This window comes from Macaca thibetana, chromosome 7 (assembly GCF_024542745.1).
Source record: "Macaca thibetana thibetana isolate TM-01 chromosome 7, ASM2454274v1, whole genome shotgun sequence".
NCBI classification, from domain to species: Eukaryota; Metazoa; Chordata; class Mammalia; order Primates; family Cercopithecidae; genus Macaca; species Macaca thibetana.
In genome coordinates, this window is record NC_065584.1 from 12798946 (window position 1) to 12814579 (window position 15634).

The following is a 15634-nucleotide window of genomic DNA, read 5'->3' on the forward strand; positions in this document are numbered from 1 at the left end:
CTCTTTAGCAGTTTTTCACAAATGCATTTGACCCATGACTTGGCTAGACATACAAGCTTCATAATTTACTCTAAATTTCAAATCCCCTTGACGTTTAAATAAAAGATCTTCATTAATGAGGTTTACATGAATGAAAACTTTAGAAGCAGATATCAGTTAGCGAAGGGCTTCGTTCTAATTTTCAAATGACTGACTTCGCTAATCATTTCAAGAGAAACTTCTTCTGAGAACAAATTATCATCATTTGCATTCTGTGACTTGCAAAAGCAAAGGTGCAGTCATTTTGAAACAAACTTTGGTAAATAGCCCGGCTGAAATCGGATTTCTGCAACCCCAGAAAGCCCAAGCTATTTATTATTATTTTTTTTTCTAAGGTCTTGGGAACACGTCATTTTTCGACAGCCCCTTCTTCTCTTCTCTTCTCTTTTCTTCTGTTGAGCTTTCCTAACACCTTGATTATTTCTTCCTTAAGGGCTCGGGTGCTTTTATTTGGAGCGTTGCAAAACTTCTAGCAAAAAATCAGCTAGAAAGCTCCCTTATGCCCGCCACTCCGAAAGCAGGAGACCCAGCTCTAGTGCGCGCTGCCCCTTAGCCTGGAGGCATTTGCGCCTCTGGCTCTACTCCACCCACCCAACCTCACACGGAAAATCACCTGGGGCTACCGGAGATATCGTCCAGAAAGCAGCAGGGCCGTGGAACGGGGTTTGAGCACTTAGCTTTGAGACTGGAGTTTTTAGAAGTCCCAATACAAACAACATAACCATTCTGCTCAGTGAGGACGGCTGGGGTCTTGGCGCAGCACACGGGCTGCAGGGGGCTCCGCGCATTGCTCCTAATTCCTCTGACCTCGCTAATGCGCCCTCCGAGGAGGGCTCCGTACCTTTGAAAAGGACACACCGCCTTTTTGCACATGACACGAAAAATCCTACTTAAACGCATCCGATTGTGAACTCTGCTCTGTGGCCGGGCAGGAGACGGAGAGAATTAAGAAAGTTCCTGAAACGAACCGTAAGAAGTTGGGGTCGAAGATGCATTATTTTTTACAGTTATGCGGGATGGGGTGTAAGGTTAGTGGGGCGACAGTTTTCTCCATGACAAAAATATCCTGGGGCGGGAGAAGATACCCACACGCATACTCCAAACTTGGGCACTGTTTTAAATCAGAGAAGCAATTGAATCTACACTCTATGAATCAATTTAGTGATGACCGCAGCGCAAAAGCGCCGTGACAGATGCCGAACGGCAAATAGACCTTATGCATGTGGAATCCGCTGATCTATTCTTTAATATCTTAAAAATGAGGGCTATTACTGGGGCGAGTGACTCCTCAACAAACACATTTTCATAGACTTCTGCGTGGTGATTGCTTTGTGTGAAATCGTGTTTGGGTGATAATAGGGAAAATCAGCGTCATGTTTACTGCATTTCCGACCTAAGCGCTCGCCGGCTGCCTCTGGACGCTGGCTGTCCTCCCATGCTGAGCCGTGAGTGCGGGGCCGACAAACAATCGCTTAGCAACACGAGGCGGACAATTTGCGTGCGTCGCATTTGTTATTCCAATTGCGCCAGGCGATGCGGAGCCCTGATGGTTTGTTTAGCACGTTGAGGACACTTGTGGGTTTCCGCCCGTCAAGGCGCAGCGCGAGCACCGAGCCCGGACTGCCTTTCCTGGGGCCTGCCTCCCCGCGGCTGCAGATTGAAGGAGCAACCCGGTGGGGGAGGTCTCGCCGCGCAGGGGTGAGCTCCCCCAGATCTCCGGCAGAGTGTCTGGAGCTGTGTGGCCTTGGGGTTCCTGTGACCCCCTTCCCGGAAAGTCCCCTCCGCGGGAGCACTGGCTTTTCCTTATTTTAGACTCAGCTGATGTAGGAATCCTGTCCTTGTCTGGTGGCAGGGGTGGGGACAGCACACTCCTTTGTCTCAATGAAAAATAAACAAGAAAATGCCCCCAAGTTCATCCCCAACCTCCTTGGCGAACGGATGACAATTACCAAGTCTCATTAAATGTTAGGGTTGTAAAGGGACTCAATGAATGTTGGTGCTGGTTTGATCAACTAAAATCTTGAGGCCTCCAGAGAAGGGGTAATTTGCAAGGTGGCAAGGTTAGGTCTAGAACTCTGACGCTCAGATGCTGTACGGGGCTCCGCTTGTACAGCCGAGGGCTTCAGGAAAGCACAGGCGCAGTATAGGAGTTTGCTAAACCTGGTTATTAGAAAGAACAACATACCAGGTGGAAGGGGAGACGGAGGGGTGTGTGGAGGTGGTTGTCCGACACTTTTAAAAACCTGGAGACACTTCTTTTTCAGATCTGAGGTTGAAATCTTGACTCTATCCTGATTTGGCATCTTTGCAAGAACAGGACAAGGGATCTGTCCCAAGCGTCCGGTGGCACTTGTGCCTCTGCCCGGCTCAGACAAAGGTCTTAAAAGATCCACTCACGCGCACCGCAGCGCACACCCAGCCTCCAACACAAACGCAGGCAGTCACTGCTGAAGTTGCAGCCTCTAGTTGTCTTCCATCAACCACCCCTTAGATTTAAACCTGGGAAAGATTGGTGGGGGAGTATCTGCCCTGGAGCACGGTGATTTAAGTCTCTGAGAACGAAACAACAAAAAAGCCTTCATCCTAGTCAGTGGGAGATGGAAGGTGCCTCACTTCTTATCCTAGACCTGACCTTCTAAGCGGAGGGTCACACTCCCTCCTTGTTTTTATTGTTAAAAAAGAAAAAAGAAAAAATCTAATTGCTTCTCCAAATTGAGACCCATCTCCGTCATGTCCTAATCCCCACTTACAACCACCTCTAGTTTGCGCAACACTGGAAGGCGCAACTCTCAGGCCACAAGCCGGTGGGTGTGAGGACACAGAGGTCCACGCTGGGAGGCCTAGGAGGAGAAGCGCCGCCGCCTGGCTCCACTGGGCCGCTTCTGCGCGGCGCCAGAGTAGTGCCCTCGGACAGGACTAAACCTCCGTGCAATGGCTCTTTGAAACCCGGCCTTTCCCCTTTGCCCCTGCGCCGGGGAGTGGGCAGCCCACTTACTTAGCCTTACCGCGGCGACTTCAGACAACTTTGAGGGGTCCCTTGGTTAATTAGACAGAGACAAATCGCGAAAAATAGGTGTGAGTTAAAGGTGGCCTTCCTTCAGGAAACGCGAGGTCTCCATCTCCGGCTCTCGGCCGTATCGCCTTGGTCGGGTACTGCCCCTTCCCCTGGAGTGGCCTGAGTTGCAAGCCGGGAGGCTTGCACCCGGTCCACAGGATCTGGGGGACTGCTTTTGTTCCGCGCGTACCGTCGCCTACCTTCTCGAAGGGCGCTCGGCCGCCTGCTTGCAGTGAGTGGTGGGCAGGCTGCGCCTCCCGTGGCTCGGGCAGGCTGGCCGTGCCATGCCGAGAATCCCGCAAATCACCGCGGCCGCCTGCCGCTATGAGAGCCGGCCATCGTCCAGGTCACTGGGGCCCAGGGAGTCCACCCAGGGCCTGCCAGGCGGAAGGGCAGGCCGCGGGTAGGGGGCCCGTCCCTATCCGGGAACCAGCAGGTCGTAAGGAAAAATGCGACCCAATTATTAGGGAAGAAGATAGGGAAGTCCCAAAGACCCCATCTGGATTGAAAACCAATAATAATAATAATAGTTTGGGAGAGAAGACACCACATTCCCAAAAATAATTTTTTAAAAGCACAAAAACTACGGACACCCACGGTGGGAGCAGCTGGAAGCACCGCTTCAGACTGCAACTCTTGGTGGCGAATTTTAAAGAGCGGCTGAATTTGGTCTTCGCTGTGTAGGACCTAGGGACTGCCACGGTAGTTTTCAGACCAAGAGTGGCTGAAAAAAAAAATTCTTTCTAAGAAGCATGATGCACCCCTCCTTTAGTCGTTTTTTGCCTTTACAAAATTTGTTTTTTCCAAAACCAAAAGGTTTTCGGAGCTGTTAACAAGTTCCATTCGGGAGAGAAACTCAAGATTTAAAAAAGAGGTGAAATTAGGCGGTGAGTACTTGGGGGCGCGGAGGAGTGGTGGAATTTTCAATCCTGCTTGAGAGGGGATGCAGCCCCTCACATTTTCTAAAACCACCAATTCCGAAAGGGGAAAAAAAGTAGCCCCAAAGAAAAATCGTCCACAATGAGTTTGAGCTACAGGCAGAGGAAATCGCACCCAATAATAGGACCCAATCTGAGAAAAAAGGGTGGGGGTGGAGAGGTCGGGCGGAGGGAGTTGTTAATTGCGGCGGCACAATGGTATTAATGAGATTAACCAAGGCAATTAGGCCGCCCGCCCAGCTCGGCCGGCCCCTCTGCCCGGCTGCCGAATGGAAAAGATTAGGTTAATTTCATTAATTCGCAATCCACAATCTCTTTTCAGGCCTTGTAACCCCCTCCCCTTGGCACCACTCCCCCTCCCCCTAGCCCCCTTCCCCCACCCAAAGGAAAAGAAAGGGCCAAATCTGGTTCTGTTTGTCATCTGCATATTACCAGGAACTAAATCCAGGATGACGTCGACTCAGTATAAAACCAACAAGAGGTTCAGCTGGTCGGAGCTCCGTCCTACCCGCGGGTTGAGTTCAGCGAACGCTGCGGCTAGGGGAGGGCGGGAGGAGGGAGAGCGGACGCAGGGGGCGGGGAGGGGCGCAGGGCTGCGCGCTCGCCGGCGCTCTCTTTCGGTTTGGTCGGCGGCTAGAGGAGAGTGGACCCCCCCACTTTAAGGCTCTGTCCTCGGCACGTTCCCGCCGCCCCCCGGTCCCGGCGCGGGGCTCGGGGATGCCCGCCAGCATGTTCAGCATCGACAACATCCTGGCCGCCCGGCCGCGCTGCAAGGACTCGGTGCTGCCGGTGGCGCCCAGCGCTGCGGCTCCCGTCGTCTTCCCGGCCCTGCACGGGGACTCGCTCTACGGCGCCAGCGGCGGCGCCTCCTCGGACTATGGCGCCTTCTACCCGCGCCCCGTGGCCCCCGGCGGCGCAGGCCTCCCGGCCGCGGTCAGCGGCTCCCGCCTCGGCTACAACAACTACTTCTACGGGCAGCTGCACGTGCAGGCGGCGCCCGTGGGCCCGGCCTGCTGCGGGGCCGTGCCGCCGCTGGGCGCCCAGCAGTGCTCCTGCGTCCCGACGCCCCCAGGTAGGGTCGCGTTCGCTCCGGCCTTTGCCGCCCACCGCGGTCCTTAGCCCATGGGGCCAGTTGGTTAATTCACCTTCTTCAAACTTTGCTCCTCCTGCAAGTCCCCCCTCCGCTTTTGCCGATCGGGCGCAGGAGTTTGCAAACTTCTTGCTGCAAACTTTTGGCCAGAGTTCGCGAAAACTGGAATTCAGTGCCTGCCCGGGGAGACTGGGTTTTTTTTTTAATTCTCTGACTTTGGGGGGTGTGCGGATGGACGCTCTAACACGCTCCTTTTCCCCGCACCCCTGATTCCCGTGCACCCCCAGTTCTCAGCACCCCCTTGCAGACGACTTCTAAGTGGAAGAGGGTCGGGGGCTGGCGGGCGTGCATGCGTGCGGTGGCGAGGGCGGGCGGCTGACCGTGCGCCCCACTCTGTCGCAGGCTACGAGGGCCCCGGCTCGGTGCTGGTGTCCCCTGTACCGCACCAAATGCTGCCCTACATGAACGTGGGCACGCTGTCGCGCACCGAGCTGCAGCTTCTCAACCAGCTGCACTGCCGGCGGAAGCGGCGGCACCGCACCATCTTCACTGACGAGCAGCTCGAAGCGCTCGAGAACCTCTTCCAGGAGACCAAGTACCCGGACGTGGGCACGCGCGAGCAGCTGGCCCGGAAAGTGCACCTCCGCGAGGAGAAAGTGGAGGTAGGCGCCGGGGCCTGCCGCGGGCGCCTAGCGGTCTTTCCCCGCGAGGTGGGGCCCCAGCCGGGTTTGCCCAGCCCTGCTTGGCTCTACCCGCACTTTAAAAACATCCCGATGGCGGCCCGCAGGCTGCTGGAGGGCGCTTTAGGCCCAGGAAGTTGAATGAAAACGCGGAAGCGGGAGCGAGCGGCTCCCCTCCTTTTGTTGGCCTGCGCGAGGTGTCCCGCCGCCACACCGAGCTACCCGGGTGCCCCGGGACTGGGGGAAGCGCGCCTTTGATCTGAAATGTTTTGTCCTCCGTTGCGCAACAGGTCTGGTTTAAGAACCGCCGCGCCAAATGGAGGCGGCAGAAGCGGTCCTCATCCGAGGAGTCGGAGAACGCGGAGAAGTGGAACAAGACGTCGTCGTCGTCGTCGAAGGCATCACCGGAGAAGAGGGAAGAGGAAGGTAAAAGCGATTTGGACTCGGACAGCTGACGGCCGCGGGACACTTGCTCGTATTACTTACCTAACTCGAAGGACTTGCACAGACAGACGATGCTACTTTCTTGCACACGCGCTGCCTTGCGGGAGGGGGTCGAGAAAGAGGAACGAAGAGCTGTAAATAGTGTACAGAGCCGGGAGGGTCGGCGCCTCGGGTCAGGGCGCGCCGGGACCCACAGCCCAGCAGCCCGACGCCGCCCGTGACTAGCCCCCACCGTAGTATTTATAGTTAAATTAAGGGTGACAGTACAATAAAGTGATGGCGATGTAGACGGGCCACATTCTGTATTTCATACCCCACCCCCCACCCACCACCATCAATCTGGAGCCAAGAAAAGAAATCTATGTAGTCCGTAACCTCCGGAGGAAAAAATTGAGCAGCTCTGATCTACCAAAACAAACAAACAAACAAGAAATGAAACTCTGGGTAACAGTCACAGCATGGGTGTCCTGGTTTAAAATGAAACCTTATGTCTAGGAAGGGTTGGAGAGTAGGGTTGCCGGGCCAGAGTGGGGAGGAGGTACATTGCAGTTGAGAGGGGCAGCCTGGGTCCCTCACTTCCCTCTTCCACGGGCAGAAGGAGCACTCCTTCCCTCGCTGATGAGGGAGAGGTGAGAGCTAGGGGAGTCCTGGAGCTCCCACAGAGCCCACCGCTCCAAGCTGCTCAGCCCTGCTCCTGAGAAACCTAAGGCGGCAGGCCCACGGGGGAATTAGGCAGCGGGCATGCCAGCTCCCCCAGCACTTTCCTGGATCTTCCACAGATGCTCCAGCTGCCCAGCTCCACATGCGAGTTGCCCCTTCCCCCAGGGCAAGCGTTTCTGCTCTGACATTTCTGAGCTGTGCGCCCTAGAGCTGGCCGGGACCAGGCGCTGCTCCTGCTGCGCTGCGCTTCTCTCTGGGCATCTGGAGTGACCAGGGCCGCACGTGATGCACTCAAGGCCAGCCTTGTCTAAGAGGGCACCGCTGGTGGGGTCACTTCCAGGTGGCGGTACCGACACCTCCTGCTTCTTCCCCAGACTGTCTTCCCTCTGCACCAACTGGGCGGAGAAGGGAGCTCCCGGGAACGCGCCCAGTGCGCTGGTGGGCAGTTTATGAAGGATTGGAGAAGCCCCCGCCCCCAGTGCGGATAAGCGCCTGGGCCAGGGATGAAGACAAGAGCCTGCCGTCTGTATGGTTCCCCAGGCCGTCCTGGGGATGGAAGTGGAGACTAAGGGCCAGCAGGAATGGCTTTCAACTGTCTTCGGTTTACCATTTTATAGACTTAAAGCTAAGGCTTAGAGAGCTTTCCAGCTTGGCTTCCGGCAACAGCCGGCTGCAGGGACTTGTTCTTTCTCTTGGGCTACCTCGGGTATTTGGTGCAAGATCCCTCCAGAGAAAGGTTGTGCATCCTGGCTTTGGGACACAGCACGTGAATAGTAACAGTGTTTTAGAAGAAGCAGTATGTTTTTTTCACAGCTTGCAGATTTGCAAGGTAAAAATGACTCCTGTAGCGGGTAGCAGGCAAAATGATACCTATGAAATATGAGTGACTACCCCATTACTGCCTTTTTAATAAGGGGTATCCCTAGACAAAAGAAAGAGGCAGTGTTTTGGAGGCCGGGTCTGCCTCAGGAGGCAAGATTGCCTTGGTTCTTATCCAGACTTCATTTTGTGACCTTGGGCAAGTTACGTAACCCCTCTGACCCCGCACCTTCCGTAACCAAAATAGGCATGGTCATAGTATCTGTTTCCCAGGGTGGCTGTGGACGTTAAAGACCCCCAACTTACAGAGAATGGCACCTGGCATAAGGGAATCCTTCAACACAATTTTAAAAAAAATATTATGATTGATACTGTGTCAGACCCAATACTTCAATATTTATATACATTATTTTATTTTACCTTTCAAGAACTCTTAAGAGTTGGGGAATGTTTTCACCATTTTACAGATGAGGAAATTAAGGTTCTGAAAGGTTAAATACTTTAACAACCTATAGCTTGTAAGAAATAAAGAGGAGACATCATCTTTGCCCAAGTGAGTCTTGTACCGTGATTGGAAATGTTTTCATTAACTGTTCTTATGAGGAAATATTCAAAGAAGCCTTTATGTTAATTTCAAATGAATCTTGCAATGGCTATTAATGTACCTCCCACTTAGAATTCCAGGGTGGGAGGACCTTGCCTGGCTTGCACCCCCTGCTTCCCAATAGTCGATGTTCTTGGATGGTGTCCTCTGCAATGAGCCTGCAGGGACATCTGGAACATTCTAATGTAAGGCAGAGTGGGCAGTGTCATTCCACCCAGATAATTTATTTTTATTTTTATTTTTATTGAGACGGAGCCTTGATCTGTTGCCCAGGCTGGAGTACAGTGGTGCAATCTCGGCTCACTGCAACCTCCTCCTCCCAGGTTCAAGTATTCTCCTGTCTCAGCCTCAGCCTCCCAAGTGGCTGGGATTACAGGCATGTGCCACCATGCCTGGCTAATTTTTTGCATTTTTAGTAGAGACAGGGTTTTACCATGTTGGCCAGGCTGGTCTCGAACTCCTGACCTCAAGTGATCCACCAGCCTCGGCCTCGCCTCACAAAATGCTGAGATTACAGGCATGAGCCACAGGGCCTGGCCCCACCCAGAGAAATTTGACCTCTGCAGGACTATTTATAAACTCTGTGTGTCTCTTTGCACATGACTTGCCCTCAGGCCCCCAATAAAAGACGATTGTTCATTTTTCTAAAAATCTGCATTTATCTAGTCTGGAAAGCAAGTGACAGGGGCAGGGGAATTGAGGAGGGATAGATCCTTGTCCCCTATTAGTGTTTGGTGAAAAGCTGTAGTGAATGGAGGGAAGAGTGGTCAAGAGCCAGAGAACTCTCCTGTCTTGGCCCGGGGCAGGCACAAGGTGGCAGGAGAAAGCTCCTTCACTATCCACATCTCCACATCAGAATCCCCTGTGAAGTGTTTGAGGATTGGCCCCGTTCATAGGAAATAAACGTATCTGGAGTGAAGAGAGAACTGCCAGGATGGTCTCATTATAGTCCCCACACCTACCTTCCCAGATGGCTATGGGTTCAAACCTCTGTCAGCTTGGCTGTCAGTGTTAGGAAGGGCTGGATGGGGTCACGGAGCAAAAGGTACTTAGGCTTTGAGAGTCCCCATTGGCTGAGCTGTGGGCCTTAGTAGCTTGCTTCAGTGGGAATTTGGGTCATGGTGCCGATAGGTAGTGTGTATACGTGTTAAAGTGGACAAGGTGTAAGCCAGGTGACTTTGCTTTAGTTATTTCCAATCTGAACCCCCGCCGCCAGACCACCAAAGGTGTTTTGTCCATTTCATAGTTGAGTAAACTGAGGCACAAAGCTAACACAAAGGGGTTCCCAACTGTAGTCGGCAAGGGACCCAGCTTTTGTGATTGCCATAAATCAGGCTGCCTCATAGAATCTGGGCTGTTCTTTTGGGTGGCAATATAAACCCATAAACCCTATATAAAAGTTCACCTACAGCAAATGGCCACAGGAGTGAACATAGTTGCCCCTGGGGAATGTAAATTTGAATCTCACAAAGTGCCAGACAGTGTCTAGCAAAGAACAGTTAGGACAATTGTAACCCCTAACATGAGTCTGGCACTTTTCACTGCGAAGTGCTTCCCCACGCATCTCAGGCCATCAGGAGGCAGAATGCAGCCTAGTTTGCACATGGGGGATGGAGGCTCAGAGAGACCCAAAACTTCGCCAGGAACAAATCGTAAGTCCTGGATCCCCGACCTCAGCAGACTTGCCACACATCTCTTAAGATGGTGGAGAGGTATGAAGTAACGGCTTCCAGGTGTCTCAGGTCATCTGGGCCAAGGAGGACCCTGGCTGGAAGGAGCAGATGAGTAAGAGGAAAAGTGCAGGGTGTGGGGGAAGAAATGGGGAATCTGAGGTTCTGAGAGTCCTCCACGGAGGGTGCGTTCTAGCTGCTGTTAGCAGTCTGCTGGGCACTGGTTGGGGAAAGGGCTTGAAAACAATTGCTTTACAAAGAGCATCCACAGAAAGTGTATTTGAATTACAGTTCTTTAATTGAGTTGTTTTACTGACCTTGGAACTTTGACCTAAGGGTTTTAACCCTCGTGTAAAGGACATCTTTTTTTTTTTTTTTTTTTTTTTTTTTTTTTTTTTTTTTTGAGACAGAGTCTCACTCTGTCGCCCAGGCTGGAATGCAGTGGTGCGATCTCAGCTCACTGCAACCTCCACCTCCTGGACTCAAATGATTCTTGTGTCTCAGCCACCTGAGTAGCTGGGACTATAGGCATACACCACCGTGCCCAGCTAATTTTTTTGTATTTTTAGTAGAGACAGGGCTTCACCATGCTGGCCAGGCTGGTCTTGAACTCCTGACCTCAGGTGATCCATCCACTTCAGCCTCCTAAAGTGCTGGGATTGCAGGCGTGAGCCATTGTGCTCGGTGTAAAGGACATCATTTTAATGTGTATATGTGAGACTGAAGTGGGCGGATTCTTCTTTCGTTTCTTTGTGTGTGTGTGCGTTGGTGATGGGAGGGCAATGGGACCCGGGAGGTAGGGGTGACAGGGAGCTGTTTTTCTGAGTTGTATGAGGTTTTAAGTGACTCAAGTAAAATACTTTAGACACCAAGACTCTCGCACCCAAAGATACCTTGCTGTGCTGGCCTTCTGACCCCAAGATCTGTACTTCACCTCCCCCAAGTTTCCTACACACCTCCTTAAGTAAAAAACAGGAGTGCAGATGCAAACTTCTGACCTTGGGGAGGCTAGGGCAACATGTTGTGGCGAGTGGACAGCTGGTGGCTGGCCTTTAGAACCATGGTGGGCCAAGCGTCCATGTGAATGGGGTCACATACTCACCGAGTGACCTGGGACAGGTTCCTTCAGCTCTGAGTCTATCAAGTTCCTTCCTCACCTGCAAAATGGGCTTGGGTAGAGGATTAGGGTTTATGGAAGTAAATAACCCAGCAGAGTGTCTGACACATTTATCATTGTAGATTTTGAAAAACACTTTCAGATCGGTTGGATAACATCCTGCATAAGTAGACTGGAATTAGGAATTAAGGAATGCACCTTGTTTTTAATTGTTGTTGGTTTAGGAGCTTATGCGTGACCACAGGACACAAACGCTAACGAAATAAGTATGATTGCCATGGATTTAAAACAAGGGAACATCTGATAAGGCGTAATAGCTTGCATTCTCTCGGAGAGGTTTAGGACAAGGAGATTTAGATGAGGAAGGAGAAAATTTGCAGTGGATTGGGATTCGATTTCCAAGGTTTGTGAAATGACCTTGACGTTTTTCAAACACAAATTAAAACAAAAGCCAGCAGCTGGTGCAGAGTCCCTTGAAAGCCCTGGATCCAGCTGGGTCTGTTAGCTATTGGAACTTCTCGCTTGTCGAGGGGACACAGAACATCCCTAGGGCTTGTCCCTAGAGCTGTGTGACAACACAGAAAACTTCTCTTTGTCCCGGCTTGGTTTTAAATCTGGGAAAAATAAAAAGCATTGTCTTTGCAGTCCAAATGACCCACCGAACAAACAGGATGAATTATGGCATGTTGCGGTATTTTCAAGTGGGTCTGTAATTTTTGGATTCCAGCAGCCTTCGTTTGTTCTCAAGTGTCCAGCCCTGGGAAGCTTCAGTGAGGAAAGATCTTAAGAATTCCTCTCCCAACCCCTCCCATCTCCTTAAGAGTTTGTTCCATTTATACCTTCTGTTTCCCCAGTTTTGAGGTCCTCCGAAGTCTGTCGATGAAATCAAGCAGCCAGGTTTAATTGAGTGAACTGCACTTCGCCCATTGCCTGCAATGCCCTCTTTTAACCTAAGCTGATTTATAGAAACTGTAATTAGTGAGATAATTTTAGCTGTGATGGACAGAATTGAAAAGTGTCCTTATCGCTTCCTCACTGATTTACTAGTTGTTTAATGCTGAGCCCAGGAAAGGCTTCGACCCTGTTGCATGATCAACTAGGCTGACCTCAGACAAGGCTGCTGCAGCTCCAGGAGACAGATTCTCCTTGTGGAACCCAGGAAGGCTGATATCCTTCTCAACATGAACGTTCTTTCCGCTGGCTGTTTTCTTGCTCCTAACGCTCACAACTAACACACAGTAACTTGTTTATATATTTTTTTCTTATTTGAGGGGATAGGTCAGAAATCTCTGACTAATATGAAATGTTCAGAGAAAAGACCTGTGTTGTCCAGCAGCCTGCAATGAGTAACATGGTTGTGGCCACAGGTGTAGCATCCCAAACAGGCTGCACACAGCACGGTGGCAGTGATCTCACGCGGCCACGGGGCCTCCTGGGAAACTGACATGGGTAGGGTGTTCTTCTCCAGAGCAGGAGCTTGCAGGCTTGTTGAGGCCGGTGGGGAGGAATGCGGTTTCGGAAGCCCACACCGCCAGGTGGAGGGCTCAGTGCAGACAGCCTTGGGGCCAGTGTGCGTCTGAATCACACAGGGCAGTGTTTGACCAGCCTCACGGTGATGGTGCCCGCTTTAATCATGTCCCAAACAAATTATCCAGCGAGGCCAAGAGACACTTCTTTCCAGATGGGATATGGCCAACCCTCCTTTGAAAATCCTCAAAGTGCAAACCATGGCACCAGAAAAAGAAAACTACCCTTCTCCAAGAAACGGGGGGGCCCTACGCGCTTGGCACGTCCCCCTCTGCGGGGAAGACTCGGCATTCTGGAGTTGGATTCCCAGCTGTTGTTTCATCTGAAGATGTTCAGACCACTACGGAGGCCAGATGGCTGGGACATTAGAGGGTGTACATGTTCATCATTGTTTCGTACTTGAGAAATAAATATTTAAATCTGAAACCAAGTGGATCACTTTCTACTGAAGTGGGTGTTGAGTACCCCGACCCGGTCCTAAGCATAACCCCAGCTCGCATGATTCCCATCACACTCAGAACCTTCAAAGAGGTTGCCCCCACTCCACTGGTGCAGGGCCCCAGGAGCGTGATGGTGCTTCATCTATTTTGGGGTTGTTTTTGTTTCGAGTCAGCTTTGGTCACAAGAGGATTCCCGATGTGAATGGGCTGAAGTGGAGAACTGGGCCCTCTGCCTTTGGCTTGATGAGACCGCCTGTATTTGTTTTGGTTCTTGCCTTTGTGGTAACTGGACATAGATATACATGTGAGAGGATGAAAACTTAACCCTTTTCTTTACTGCAATTAAAGCTCTGAAAATATTGTAGACCTTCATGGTTTATTTTTGTCTTTATAGAAGATGTTTATGTGTCGTTTCCTTTTAAAAAGATGGAAAATAGGTCAGGCATGGTGACTCGCACCTGTAATCTGAGCACTTTGGGAGGCTGAGGTGGGAGGATCGCTTGAGCCCAGGAGTTGGAGACCAGTATAGGCAATGTGGAGATACCCCCATGGTCTCTACAAAAAATGCAAAATTTAGCCAGGTCTGGTGGCATGCACACGTAGTCCCAGCTACTCAGGAGGCTAACGTGGGAGGATTGCTTGAGTCTCGGAGGTGGAGGCTGCAGTGAGCTATGATTGCACCACTGCACTCCAGCCTGGGTGACAGAAAAAGACCCAGTCTCAAAATAGATGGAAAATGTTTTCTGCAACACTGGAGTGTGTTGTAAAGAATGTACTTTACATTTGTTCAGGGATTGACAGTTCAGAATCATTTTCTTGGGTACATCCTTCTCTGATCCCCTCTACACTCTTATGAGGTAGAGGGATGGGGCCACTGTCACCTTGTTATATAGTAATGGTTATGTATTGCAGTAAAAGCTGCAGTGGCTTTTACTGTGTCCAACACTGTTTTTTTTTATCATCTGTATTTTATTTAATCTTGTCCCAGCATCTATGAGGTTGGCATTATTGTTGCCATTTTGCGAAAGATAGGATTGGTTCTTGGACTCCAAGTCCAGTGCTCTTTCTACACTGCTTGACTATATCCCTTAATAAGGACGAACCAGGAGGTCTGAATTCAAATTCATGCCTGGTGGTCACCAGCGAGCAATGTCCCCTTCTTTCCAAAGTGAGAAAATTGTAGCTGGCTTGTGGTTAAAATGGAGTGGTTAAAGTCTAACATTATAATTCCTCATAATACGTGAAAATTACCTGGGGTAGTGGGTGTGGTGGCCACACCTGTAATCCCAGCACTTTGGGAGGCCAAGGTGGGAGGATCCAGCCTGGGCAACAGAGTAAGAGCCCCATCTGTACAGAAATAAAAATAAAAAATTAGCTGGGCATGGTGGCACATGCCTGTATTTCCAGCTACTTGGAAGGCTGAGGCAGGAGGATCACTTGAGCCTGGAAGTTCGAGGCTATAGTGAGCTGTGTTCGCACCAGTATACTCTGGCCTGGGTGAGAGAGTGAGACCCTGTCTCAAAAAAAAAAAAAAAAATGATCTGGGGTTTTGCAAATACCAATGATTAATCCTGGTAAATATATCAACACATTAAAAATAGTCATAAGCATATAATGAAACAAAATATTTTTTTAAGATCTTCAACAACAATAGTAGTAATAATAATGATCTCCATTTAGCAGACAAACATTAAAAAGGTGCCCAGTCTGTGTCAGAAACTGTTCTACGTGCTAGAGATGCAACCTCTGCCCTTATGGAGTTTTATGTTGTCTTGGGGGAGACAGTCACTAAATAAGTAGGCAGGAAGTAATTTCTTTTTTTCTTTTTTCTTTTCTTTTTTTTTTTTTTTTTTTGAGATGGAGCCTTGCTCTGTTGCTCAGGCTTGTGTGCAGTGGCGTGATCTTAGCTCACTGCAACCTCCACCTCCAGAGTTCAAGCGATTCTCCTGCCTTAGCCTCCCCAAGTAGCTTGGATTACAGGCACCTGCTACCATGCCCGGCTAATTTTTTGTAATTTTAGTAAAGACAGGGTTTCACCATGTTGGCCAGACTGGTCTTGAACTCCTGACCTCAAGTGATCCACCTGTCTCGGCCTCCCAAAGTGTTGGGATTACAGACGTGAGCCACTGCACCTGGCCGACAGGCTGTAATTTTAGACGGTGGTAAGTACTAGATGAAACCTAAGTCTGGGGAGGGGATAGAGGGGCTGGGGTAGGATGGCGATACTTCACAGTGTGGTCTAAGGCCTGTGTGGTGAGGAGATTCGATGTCATCTCAAGTAGTCCTCCATGACAAAGGTTGGCAAGCCGCAGCCCATGGGCCAATCCAGTCCATTGCCTATTTTGTCAATAAAGTTTTATTGGAGCACAGCCATACCCATTTATGTATTGTCTGTGGTTGTTTTCCTTCTATAATGGCAGAGTTGAATAGTTGCAATGGAGACTGTATGGCCCACAAAACAAATTATTTACTATCTGTTCTTTCACAGAAAATGTTTGCCAACACCTGGTCTAAAGTTTATTAGAGTCTAAACCAGAAATGGAGACGATTG

General features: G+C 50.6%; 2 protein-coding genes across 2 annotated transcripts in view; both read left to right on the forward strand.

Annotated features, from left to right (window-relative positions):
- The first annotated feature begins 4494 nt into the window (after nucleotides 1-4494).
- On the forward strand, nucleotides 4495-6533 carry GSC (goosecoid homeobox). Its single transcript, XM_050799170.1, has 3 exons — nucleotides 4495-5104; nucleotides 5525-5784; nucleotides 6093-6533. Exons 1-3 carry the CDS (start codon nucleotides 4750-4752, stop codon nucleotides 6255-6257), a joined length of 780 nt encoding a protein of 259 aa, XP_050655127.1. The 5' UTR covers nucleotides 4495-4749; the 3' UTR covers nucleotides 6258-6533.
- Nucleotides 5835-15634, forward strand: part of LOC126959657 (alpha-1-antitrypsin) — a 401225-nt gene continuing 391425 nt past the window's right edge. The window contains exon 1 of the mRNA XM_050799090.1: nucleotides 5835-5838. The gene's annotated coding sequence lies outside the window, so the exon portion shown is untranslated. The remainder of the gene's footprint in view (nucleotides 5839-15634) is intronic.

Coding starts and splice junctions, on each gene's coding strand:
- GSC (XM_050799170.1), top strand. CDS start 4,750: ATGCCCGCCAGCATGTTCAGCATCGACAACATCCTGGCCGCCCGGCCG. Junction 5,105..5,524: donor CTGCGTCCCGACGCCCCCAG/GTAGGGTCGCGT, acceptor ACTCTGTCGCAG/GCTACGAGGGCCCCGGCTCG. Junction 5,785..6,092: donor TCCGCGAGGAGAAAGTGGAG/GTAGGCGCCGGG, acceptor GTTGCGCAACAG/GTCTGGTTTAAGAACCGCCG.